Source organism: Onychomys torridus, chromosome X, assembly GCF_903995425.1.
Source record: "Onychomys torridus chromosome X, mOncTor1.1, whole genome shotgun sequence".
Taxonomy (NCBI): domain Eukaryota; kingdom Metazoa; phylum Chordata; class Mammalia; order Rodentia; family Cricetidae; genus Onychomys; species Onychomys torridus.
In genome coordinates, this window is record NC_050466.1 from 76,422,034 (window position 1) to 76,433,468 (window position 11,435).

The 11,435-nt window shown below is 35.5% G+C and overlaps 1 protein-coding gene across 1 annotated transcript; it reads right to left on the reverse strand.

Annotated features, from left to right (window-relative positions):
• Positions 1–461: 461 nt before the first annotated feature.
• On the reverse strand, positions 462–10,891 carry LOC118574677 (synaptonemal complex protein 3-like). Its single transcript, XM_036175602.1, has 7 exons — positions 10,768–10,891; positions 9,734–9,800; positions 9,326–9,360; positions 5,581–5,698; positions 4,789–4,888; positions 3,722–3,820; positions 462–685 (listed from the first exon to the last, which is right to left on the reverse strand). Exons 1-7 carry the CDS (start codon positions 10,889–10,891, stop codon positions 587–589), a joined length of 642 nt encoding a protein of 213 aa, XP_036031495.1. The 3' UTR covers positions 462–586.
• Positions 10,892–11,435: the final 544 nt, after the last annotated feature.

The following is an 11,435-nucleotide window of genomic DNA, read 5'->3' on the forward strand; positions in this document are numbered from 1 at the left end:
CCCTTCCTCCCTCTCTCCTCATTTGCCCTTTAACCCCACAGAAAACACACTGGTATTAGGAAACATCCTACTGAGTTAGCTGGGCCCAAAGCTAGAACTAATCAAGGACAATTGAGAGGCCAAGAAAAATAGGAAAATTAAACACATTAAATCATCCTTAGTTGTCCTGTTTTTATTTATTTTTCATAAAAATGTTTACATTCTCTATACAAACATGTTCTAAGTCTTCTTATGGTAAGTGCCTTTTATTTTTATTCTTTGTTCATAAAAGTTAATTAACATTGTAAGAAAAATTTACTAACAAAGGTAAAGAGCCAAAGCTTTGATTCACAGGAATGGCTACAGGTCACATAACTGTTTAGATTTTATTTGGAAGCCAACAGGAACAGAGGTGCCACACTTTAAGAAAAGCTAATAAAGATGGTATACAATATATTCAAATTTGAAAGACATGTTTCTAAGTTAACACAGATTACATTACCCAAGTTCAAATTTTTCTCAAGACTCATCAGAATAACATTTGTTAAGTGTCATATTTCAGGAAAACAAAGTGTGTTGGGACTTCCATGTTATTACAACTCAGTATTTAACTATCTGCAATTTTTTTTTGCAACAAAGACATTTGATTTTTAATTTCACTGCGTACGCTAGTAAGTAGATCGCCGTTCTCCAAGTCCTTCAAAGCCTAAAACACAAAACAAGTTTTTAATCACAGGCTCTAAAGTTTGAAATTACTTTTTAAAATTAAGAATCTTTTCATATTCAAATAATATCCATTATCTAGTCCATCTTCATATAAAACATTGTAATATGGGGCTGGAGAGATGGCTCAGCAGTTAAGAGCACTGGCTGCTCTTTCAGAGGACCCTGGTTCAATTCCCAGCACCCACATGGCAGCTCAAATCTGTCTGTAACTCCAGTTTCAGGGGATCTGACACCCTTACACAGACACAGATGCAGGCAAAACACCAATGTACATACAATTCAAATACATAACTTTAAAAAACATTGTAATATATAAACACCCAAATTCATACCATAAAGAATGTGTGTGAACAAGGAATCAAAGGCAATTGTAGCAGGTACAAAAGTAGTAGTATGTGAATTAATAGTTTAATGAGATGTTAGGGTTAGAAAGAGCAAAACAAGTGCAGCTCCCAGTCACCCTGAAGCTCAGTTGAGAGCATAAAGAACTGAACATTAACAAGGACAACAAAGCAGTACACTGTCTCAAAAGACGGGTGGGGCTAGGTAGTTAGCTCAGTTGGTAGAGTGCTTGACTAGCATGAATGAACCCTGGATTTGATCCATAGCACAACATAAATCAAGCTGTAGAACATGCTTGTAATCATAGTAGTCGAGAGGTAAAAGCAGAAGGATTAGGATTTCATGGTTATACTCAGGTATAGAGGAAGAACAACACCAGCCTGAGCCACATAAGATCCTATCTTTAACAAAAAGAACAAAAATGTGTAGAATTAGAAACACTAGAAAATCCAAAAGTCCAATCAGTAAATATGGTGATTTTGAGAATTTCTGATAAGGTTCTCAAATATCATCAGGTTACAAAAAAAAAAAAAACAGTCAATGTGAATAAAGATAATTAAGTGATCTGTATTATGAGACTGTTTCCAAGTAATATAAAACAAAAAGTACATTTTGGGACTTTTTTCTTTATTACAGGATCTTGCTGTGTAGCCCAAGCTAGCCTCTAACTTCCCATCCTTTACTCTCAGGTTCCCCACAACTGTCATCATTTGCCTGTGCTACTATACCCAGTGAAAATTATAAGCTAATTTAACTGACATGCTATTGTTACTTGCTATTTAAAGTGTACTACTATGTAAAAGCTGTGGGTGGAGATACTTTAAAAAATAATAGCACAAGATAGCTCACCCCTTTTAAAGGAAAAAAACATGTAAACAAAATAATTCAAAGACTCCATAACTGGAATGGAAATGAATCTATCTCAGCTATAGTATAGAAAATAGGGTAATTCCAATAGGGTTGGCAAAAGAATAAGGTTTCAAAATTAAAGCAATTAAAAATATTATAGGGAAAGAGTATGAACAAAGAATGGAAGTACTCAGTCTGTGGGTTTAGATAAAGCAATTATGTAGAGGGATAAGTTTAATGAGCAGATGTAGTAAATGGAGAGGATCTTAGAGAATTGCAAGTTAGAGATTAGATTTGCAAAAAGAGATATTTTAGATAGTTTACATGGCAGACCTATGGGAGATGGCCCAAAGAACAGAGAGTGAACAGGTATTTAACTAGAGTTAATAGCAGCAAAAAAATGAAAAGGAACCAATTCTCTGCTGAATATATAAATAGGTTTTTTTGGTTTTGTTTTTGTTTTTTTGGTTTTTCGAGACAGGGGTTCTCTGTGTAGCTTTGCGCCTTTCCTGGAACTCACTTGGTAGACCAGGCTGGCCTCAAACTCACAGAGATCCACCTGGCTCTGCCTCCCGAGTACTGGAATTAAAGGCGTGCGCCACCACTGCCCGGCTAGTTTTTTTTGTTTTTGTTTTGTTTTTTTAACCTAAACCACTCCTTTGTGCACTTTGGACACAGGGCCCACAGGACCCAAGCTGGATCTGACCTGAAAGCCTCCTCTCTGAGGACTAGATTTCATGGTACCAGATGATAGCAGGAAAGATTCCAAAGGAGATAGGCAGCCAATAGTCATATTCAATTATAATGAATATGAACCAGACCAACTGGCAGCATGGCACAATAACCCTAAAAAAATGCAGCAGTGGCATGAAAACCTTATAGCCAATAGCGCTCTAATTGGACTTAAGATGTGCTCTTTGATGTTTATGAAAATTAGTATAAAGTTCTTTGAAATGGTCTTAAAACAACTGTTTGGACCTTGATTCACTAATATGCATATCTAGTTCTAGATAATCATATAAACCTGTGAAATATTTAAAGATTTTGTCATCCATTTATATGGGTGTGTCTATGTATGTATACATGTGCATGTGGGTGTTCATGGAGGCCAGGAGAGAGTGTCATATCCCCTGCACCTGGAGTTGTAAGTCTCTTGATGTGGGTGCTAGGAAGCAGATTCCAGTCTTCTGAAAGAGCAGCAAGTACTCTTAACTGCTGAGCCATCTCTTCAGACCCTGAGTCCTTTAAATTTTTAACCCTCACTTATTTTTTGTGTCTGGACTTTCTTTTACAATTATAAATTGGCATATACAATAACTTTGGTCACTGTAATTATTCTAAAATATATCAGAAAATGCTTCTACAATACATTTGAAAACAAAAATATTCAATAATTTCAATTAAGCACTTCCTTATTTAACAAATACTGGGGATACAAGGACAAATTATAATGTTAAAATGATGTATAGATGTATTATTTGCCGTTAAACAGAGAATAAAGTACTAATATTTTATGTGTTTGATGCATAAGCACATTTCTGATAAAAGTCTCAACCTAATACTTCCTGATTTGAATAAGTCCCTGCCAAAATCATGAGATATATGCCAATTTGCTTATCTCTTCAGTTACAATCAATTAATTCAGAATGAAAAATAGTTAAAAAAATTCTGAAATGTATTAGAATACATTATGGGACTGGGGAGATGTCTCAGCCATTAAAGGCTAGGCTCACAACCAAAAATGTAAGAATTCTGGTCCCAGCACCCACAGCTGTCTCTCCAGCCATTAAAAAGAAAATGCATTCTGTTACAATTTACAACATACCTTTAAGAATTCCTTATTTTCCTGCGTAAGTCTTTTCAGGCCTTGATTCTGACACATCTTAGTTTCTTCAAAAATGTTCTTTTGCTGATCAAAAATATCCTACAAATATAAATGGAAGACTGTGTAATAACAATTAAGTGTGAATTTGGTTGCTCTTGATGATGTGGTTGGCTTCTCTCATGCTTGCTAAACTTTTAAATTCAGAAAAACAATTATAAATTAATCTTAAAAAGAATTTTTATAATAAATGCTGTTAATACTTTGTTTTGGTTTTTTTTCTTTTTTTGGTTTTTCGAGACAGGGTTTCCCTGTGAAGCTTTGCAGCTTCCCTGGAACTCACTTGGTAGCCCAAGCTGGCCTCAAACTCACAGAGATCCGCCTGGCTCTGCCTCCCGAGTGCTGGGATTAAAGGCGTGCGCCACCGCCCAGCTTGTTTTGGTATTTTTTATCACTAAGTTTAAGCAATTTGTGTTTTTAACACTAACCAGCAAAAACATCCTCAATGTCATGGAGTGGGAGATGTTCTAGCCACAGTGATTATTACTTCAGGAACAGGGAAATGTTCAAAACCAGGTCAGTGGTATTCCCACACAAGAATATTCTTCCAGGGCTTTGAGAAAAACTTGACTCTGTCCACTGAAGCTAACAAGTTTGTAGTTAAGTCTGAAAAAGGAAGATCTACCATGCTGCTTTTAGTAGGTTCACTAAGACCCAAAAACAGCTCAGATAATGCCATCTGATGCATTCTGCACACCATTCAACTCTGTCTGAAACTAACCTACCCTCAATTTCTTTTACATAAACTAGTAATCCTTCATTTATTCTTCTGTAAGTTTCTGTTGCTTGAAATTGCAAGAATCTTAACTGATAGCAGTTCAATGGCTTTCATGAGCATTGTATGTGTCTCTATTTCTGTGGTTTATGGTTCACCAGGAACAGAACATAAAACCAGTAATAGATCTTGAAGTACCGCTCATTTTCATGTGCCTAATGCAAGAATGGCTTCTCTATTTTAACTTAAGAATTAGTAGTAATAGATTAATTATAACAACAATTGTGATACCAACAGTTAGTTTATCTTCTTGGTCTCCAAGGTGCTTTATATCCAAATCCCATTGTGGAAACACAGTTATAATCTTCTCAGTAAATTCAATTTTAAACTCCCGCCTGTAAAACACAATAATGATTGTTATTACACATCAAGATGAAGAGAATATTCAAAGAAAATTTAATTCTCATATTATGTGCTATAAAAAGAAGGACATAGTAGCAGAGTAAATATTCTTTTGGAAAATGAAAAAATAAAATTAGGTTTATGTTGATTCCAGTATTTTCCCTAACTAATAAAAAGGTGTTCTCACATACCTGTCTTATTAAGTAATAAGGACATGTGATCTGTCTATATTTGTTTTTATATATGATATCATATGTATAATCACATATATAGGAACTTTAGAAAAAATATTTAAGTTTTTAAATTTATTTTGGCACAGCCAAGACTACAAGGGAATGATTAAATCTCTTAAAATACATAAATTATTTACAATATTAAATTGACTTTTTTTCTTTCTGTCAAGCATATCTATAAAAATGAAATTTCTATGACATCTATCTTTTACTGTATTCCAGAATGAACAGAAATGAGTTTTTAAAAATAACTTTAAAATGTCATTTAAGAGGAGAAAAAAGATGATCTTCACAGGGTTCCCAGAAACATATTTCAATCCAGAAAGTTATTATGATGGCTTGGAGAAAAAGAAAGCCAAAATTTTCAATATACTCCTCTTAATGGAGTACTTAGCACCAGTGCATACTATAAAATCATACAAATGTGGCTCGAAAGAAATGAAGAGTCTTACAGTTCATCTTCATGAAATTTCAAATGTTGTTTGATATTCTTGTTACAGTCTTTGACAACACCTTTAATATATAACTCCATTCTTTTTTTCTTTTCAGTAACAGCATTGCTAACATCAGCTACATTGAAAAAAAAAGTCATGAAATTTAACATTGAAGAAAACAGTATTGCTCCCGCATATGCAAGTAAACACAGACAGATTTAAAGTCATCAACAATAGCAAAGTCAGTTAAAAGCAGCACCAACCAAATGTCCCAAGCAGTTCACATCTTATAGCACTCACTCAAGATTCTTGCTTTTCATACAAATATCCCAGAGTCAAATAAAATTCTAAAATCAGAAATATGTCTGTTCCTGATCATTGTGAGTGAGGAATACCTAACATTACTACAAGTATAATATTCTTGCTGAAGATAATTTTTAAATTTGGAGATCATAAAAAGACTAATAAAATAATAGAACAAGATGAGACTTGTATAAGGATAAACATTTTTTTTATTTGAAAGACTACTCTCCAATTGGAAGGACACTTGGCTGTATTACTGTTAGAACTCATTATACGGCTAGGCAATGGTGGCACATGCCTTTAATACCAGCACTCAGGAGGTAGAGTCCATGGTTCACTGTCTCAAAAAACCAAAACACAAAACAAAAATAGCAGAACTCATTATATGTTAAAAAATAAAATTTGAAGGCCAACATTCAAAAAGGACAATTAAGTTATAAAAATTTATTTGTCCTGCTCTGTTTCTGACCTGGGCCAATTCGCTCTGAGTTAGGCAACCTGGTGTTCTCTTGTCGAACTTAGTGTGGTCACACTATCCACATAGCACATTACAGCCGAGAACTCCTGGACTCAAGCGATCCTCCTGTCTCAGCCTCTCCAGTAGCTGGGACTACAGGCCTGCACCTTGCCTCTACTGGATGTGCCTCCCCATGGGAGGTCTTGCCTTCTTGTAGGGGGGGAGTAAGGGGTGGTTGGGGGGGATGGCTGGAGGGTGGGAGGAGGGAAGATGGGGATTTTTGATTGGTGTGTAAAATGAATGAAAAAAAATTATTAATTAAAAAAAGAAAGATGCCAAGGAGCACTCTGCTTGAAGAAAAAAAAATTGTAACATAGTAATGATATATTGAAATGTACTGTTTCCAAATAGAAACAAACATCAAAGACTGAAAAAAACCTTAGTTTAGTAATCAAGAAGATTTTAAATACTTCTGTGAAGCTTTGCAATTTTTTGGAGACAGGGTTTCTCTGTGTAGCCCTGGCTGTCCTGCAACTCTGGACACCAGGCTGGCCTTGAACTCATAGAGTTCCACCTGCCTCTGCCTCCCAAGTGGTAGGATTAAAGGCATGTGCCACCACCGCCTATCTGGTTTTTGTGAAGCTTTTTATATGACATTTTTACAGTACATAAAATTTTAATATTTTAAATAATGTTTGCCAAAAACATGCCTTTCTACCATAATCACCTTTTACTATCTATGACGAAACTAGTATTTTATGCTTTCAGCATCTACAATAAATTTAAAAAACAAGTACTCTGATACCACCCAACTGTGGAAATCCTCCAAAAAAGACTTGACAGTATAAATAATCCCTGGCAAGGAAGAACATTTTAGCTATTCTTAAAGAATATTGTCTCGGGTTGGGGATTTAGCTCAGCAGAAGAGCACTTGCCTAGCAAGCACAAGGCCCTGGGTTCGATCCACAGCTCAAAAAAAAAAAAGAAAAAAAGAAAAAAAGAATATTGTCTCCTAAACTAAATGAGGTATCTCAATCATATAACTATATTACCCTGTTGACAGTTAGGAGATCTTGTATCTGAAGATCAAGGTGGCCTAAATAGAAATTTTCAAGCCAGAATGAGATACATAGTAAGACTCTGTCTCAGAAACAAATTGTGTGTTTGTGTGTGTGTGTGTGTGTGTGTGTGTGTGTGTGTGTGTGTGTGTGAGAGAGAGAGAGAGAGAGAGAGAGAGTCTCACAACAGTTAAAGAAAAAACATACGGGTTGGGGATTTAGCTCAGTGGTAGAGCGCTTACCTAGCAAGCGCAAGGCCCTGGGTTTGGTCCACAGCTCAAAAAAAAAAAAAAAATACATCACAAGATTTAAAAAGAAAAAAGGCCATGAATTTGAAATAGAGCAGGGGTGGCATACACTGGAGGGTTTGGAAGTAGGAAAGGGAAGGGAGAAATGACATACTATATAATATCAAAAAAGTTACTATATAAGAAATCAAATAAACATGAGTACTGTCACTTACAAAGTTCATAAAATTGATAACAGAGAATTTAAAAATTAATGACATTTTTAAATCTGATTAAATATCTCTCACTGGCCAGTAAATTGTCTTTCATTTTTGATACATAATTTATTGTTAAAAGTGATATGGGCAGGGTTATTTGGACTCAGTGTGTTAAATATATAAATCATAAAAGAATCTGAGATGGGCAGAGGGAGGAGAATGTATGTGAGGTAGAGGCCAGCTTTATCTAGATAGTAATATCCAGGACAGCCAGGGCTAGGTAGTACTGCAAGGTAAGCCTACCAGGGACCTCTACACAGACACTCTTAAAGCTGAATAGAAAGTCATTCTTGCCAGTCAGCACAAGCATGGAGAACTTAGCCAGATCATGCAGCCCTAATCCTTATAGTTCTTAGAGTTTTATGAAAAAAAAAGGCATATCCTGACTAGCAAGAAGTGAAACTTCAGAAGCAAAACTGCAGGGTTAATATATGTACAGATTTTTCACTCTGGGAACATTCCCAGCCACATCCTGGAACCATTGACTTGGCCTTTGTGGCAGTTTTGACAGATGAGCTACTAAGTTTTCTGTCAACTAGACACAATCTAAATTCATCTGAGAGGAGGTAACCTCAACTAAGAAAACGCCTCCATAAGATCCAGCTGTAGGTAAGCCTATAGGCTGTTTTCTTGATTAATGATTGATGAGGGGGGGGCCCAGATCACATCCCTGGGCACATGTTCCTGGTTTCTCTGAGAAATCAGGCTGAGCAAACCACGATGAGCAAGCCAGTAAGCATCCATGGCCTGTGCGTCAGCTCCTGCTTCCAGGTTCCTTCCCTGTTTGAGTTCCTGTCCTGATTTCCTTTGATGATGAACAGTGCTGAGGAAGTGTAAACCAAATAAACCTTTTCTTCTTCAAGTTACTTTGGTCATGGTATTTCATCACAGCAATAGTAACCCTGACTAAGACTGTGGGAATTTCTACCAACTTTCTGGGTTTCAAGGCCTGAATGGTGTTTCACTCATGACACCCATTAAACTCTGGAGGTCTACCAAGTTCTGGGTGCTTGTTACAGTAGGGATACTGTTTCAAAAGAAAAAGAAGTTGGGAGGGAGAAAGGAATCCAGGAGGATCCCTACAGAATTATGTAAATAAAACACTGGTATGCATAAAGATGTGTATATATAAATCTGTGAACCCGAAGAACTATAAAAAAAATACAAAACTTTTTCTCATTCATTTTACTTCCCATAATGCCATTTATGTCACACAAATACCAGTTTTACTTTTCCTATCAAGGAGAAGGTTAACTAAGAAAATCTTCAAGCTAAGTAAAAAATGTGCAAAATCCTATCACTGAGAATAAAGTATTAATTAACAATCCCATAGCACATTAACACTATATAGTATTTTTTTTAAAAAGTTTCCAAAATAATATTTTAACACTACAGAGTTTTAAACAATTTTCTCTAGATACACAAACATCAAAAATGTACCTCCAATGTTTTCCATCTTATTCTTTACTTCATTTCTGTAAAGAAATCACATTAAAAAATTAAAGCTGAGGTTCATTTCAGTGGTCAAGCATCACCCCCATGTGCAAAGCACTACCAAAGGCAAGCCTTTTAATTAAGTGTAAATTTGTAATATAAAATGCTTTGTTTCAAGGAAATATCACATGGGAAATAACAATATCTGATTCTTATTAGATAAACAAAGTAAAATTTTCCTATTCTTTTCTGCTTTTTTAAAACAGGAACTCAGATAGCCCAAAATGATCACAAACTAGTTATGTAGCTGAGAATGTCACTGAACTTCTTACCCTCCTGCCTCCACCTCCCCAGCACTATGATTATAGGTACAAAAATATTTTTTGAGCAGACAAAACTTTTTTAACATATTACCCTGTATCATCATCCTTTCTTGTAGGAACCCATATCTTCTTAGGATTACCAAATACTGGATTTTTTTCTGCATTTAACAAGAATGAAAAAAAAATTTTTATTGAAAATAAAATTGAATAACTAAATATGCTATTTTAGCTAATTTAAATGAAATAGTAAATTTATTTATAGTTTTTCAGGCATTTTCAACATATATTAAAGCAGAAGTATAAGTGCAATATTATTCTGAAGATAGATGAAATAAAATTGTTAGTTACTATAATTTTATAGGAATAGTTTTTCAAGCCCTTCTAGGTAATATCACTATAAGTTATTTACAATTTATTGTAGCTGAAGTTTTTCTGTGTCTCACCTGGGCCAGCAACCACCCAGACTCAAAGACACAGACGCTTATATCATTTAAACTGTTTGGCCTAATGATTCAGGCTTCTTGTTATCTAGTTCTTATATCTTAAATTAACCCATTTCTATAAATCTATACCTTGCCACATGGCTTGTGGCTTATGGGTATCTTACATCTTACTTTTAATAGTGCCAGCGGCTGGCAGCATCTCCTCCCTCAGCCTTCCTGTTCCCATCATTCTCTTCTCTGCTTGTCCTGCCTATACTTCCTGCCTGGCTATTGGCCAATCTGCATTTTATTTATCAATCAATCAGAGTAACACACTCAGAGCATCCCCAGCAATTTCTTGATGTATGTGAACTGTACAGGCGAAATACTATATGTATTTCTAGAATTTTGATACAGGCTTGTAAAGATTAAGAGTAAACAAAGTGTATGAAAATACTAATCTTTTATTCTATTTCAGGTGGCAATGTAAAAGTCAAATGAACTAGGCAGGCAAGATAACTCAGGAGGTAAGGATGCAGAGCTTACTGCCAAGGCTGAAAGCCACATGACTCACCCCTGAGACACCCATAGTGGGAGGAGAGACCCAACTACTGAAATTGTCCTTTGACAAACCCCTTTCCCAACACACACAAAGAAACTGAACTGTGGGATATCATCAAACACAGAACTGGATATATTGTACCTGTAGGAGAAGAGTCTGCTGAATTGTCCAGTCCATCATCTACTTTTTCTACCACTTCCACTACTTCCTCTTTTTCATTATCAATATCATAGTGATAGATTGCTATGTGCTTGATGTTTTCCATTGGTGGTGTCCCAGATTTCTCAGACTGCTTTTTTTCAGGGGAAACGTAATTTAATGTTTTGTCATTCAAAACAGAAAAACAGATCTCTCACTTGAATCCCAAACAATCAACTTAAACAATAAAATGTAAAATATCCAATAAAGAATGAAATTAGTTGAATAGAAAGTTACCAGTTTCCATGTATTATTAAACCAGAAGTTAACAATTTCTAATTTCTGAATTAAAAAAAAATGATAGTTGGAGACAGGGCTAGGTAGTTAAAAGTGCATATTGTTCTTACAGAGGACTTATGCTTGTTTCCCAACACTTATATCAGGTGGTTCACAACTTTCTCCAACACCAGCTCTAGGAGGGTCTAATACCTCTGTTCTCCACAAGCAACTGAGCTCATATGCTAATACTTACACTCACATCCAAACCTATATGCATAGTTGAAAATTAAAACCTTTTTATGTTTTTTGAGACAGGGTTCTCTGTATGACAGTCCTGTCTGTCCTAGAACTCACTCTGTAGACCAGGCTGGCATGGAACTCACAGAGATCTG

What these genes read in the sequence shown, in the direction of transcription:
- LOC118574677 (XM_036175602.1), bottom strand. Translation starts at nt 10,891, where the DNA reads ATGGAAAACATCAAGCACATAGCAATCTATCACTATGATATTGATAAT. An exon ending in ACCAAGAAGATAAACTAACT is followed by an intron (nt 3,821 to 4,788) that starts GTTGGTATCACA and finishes TTATATTTGTAG; the next exon opens with GATATTTTTGATCAGCAAAA. An exon ending in AAAATAAGGAATTCTTAAAG is followed by an intron (nt 686 to 3,721) that starts GTATGTTGTAAA and finishes TTTGTGTTTTAG; the next exon opens with GCTTTGAAGGACTTGGAGAA.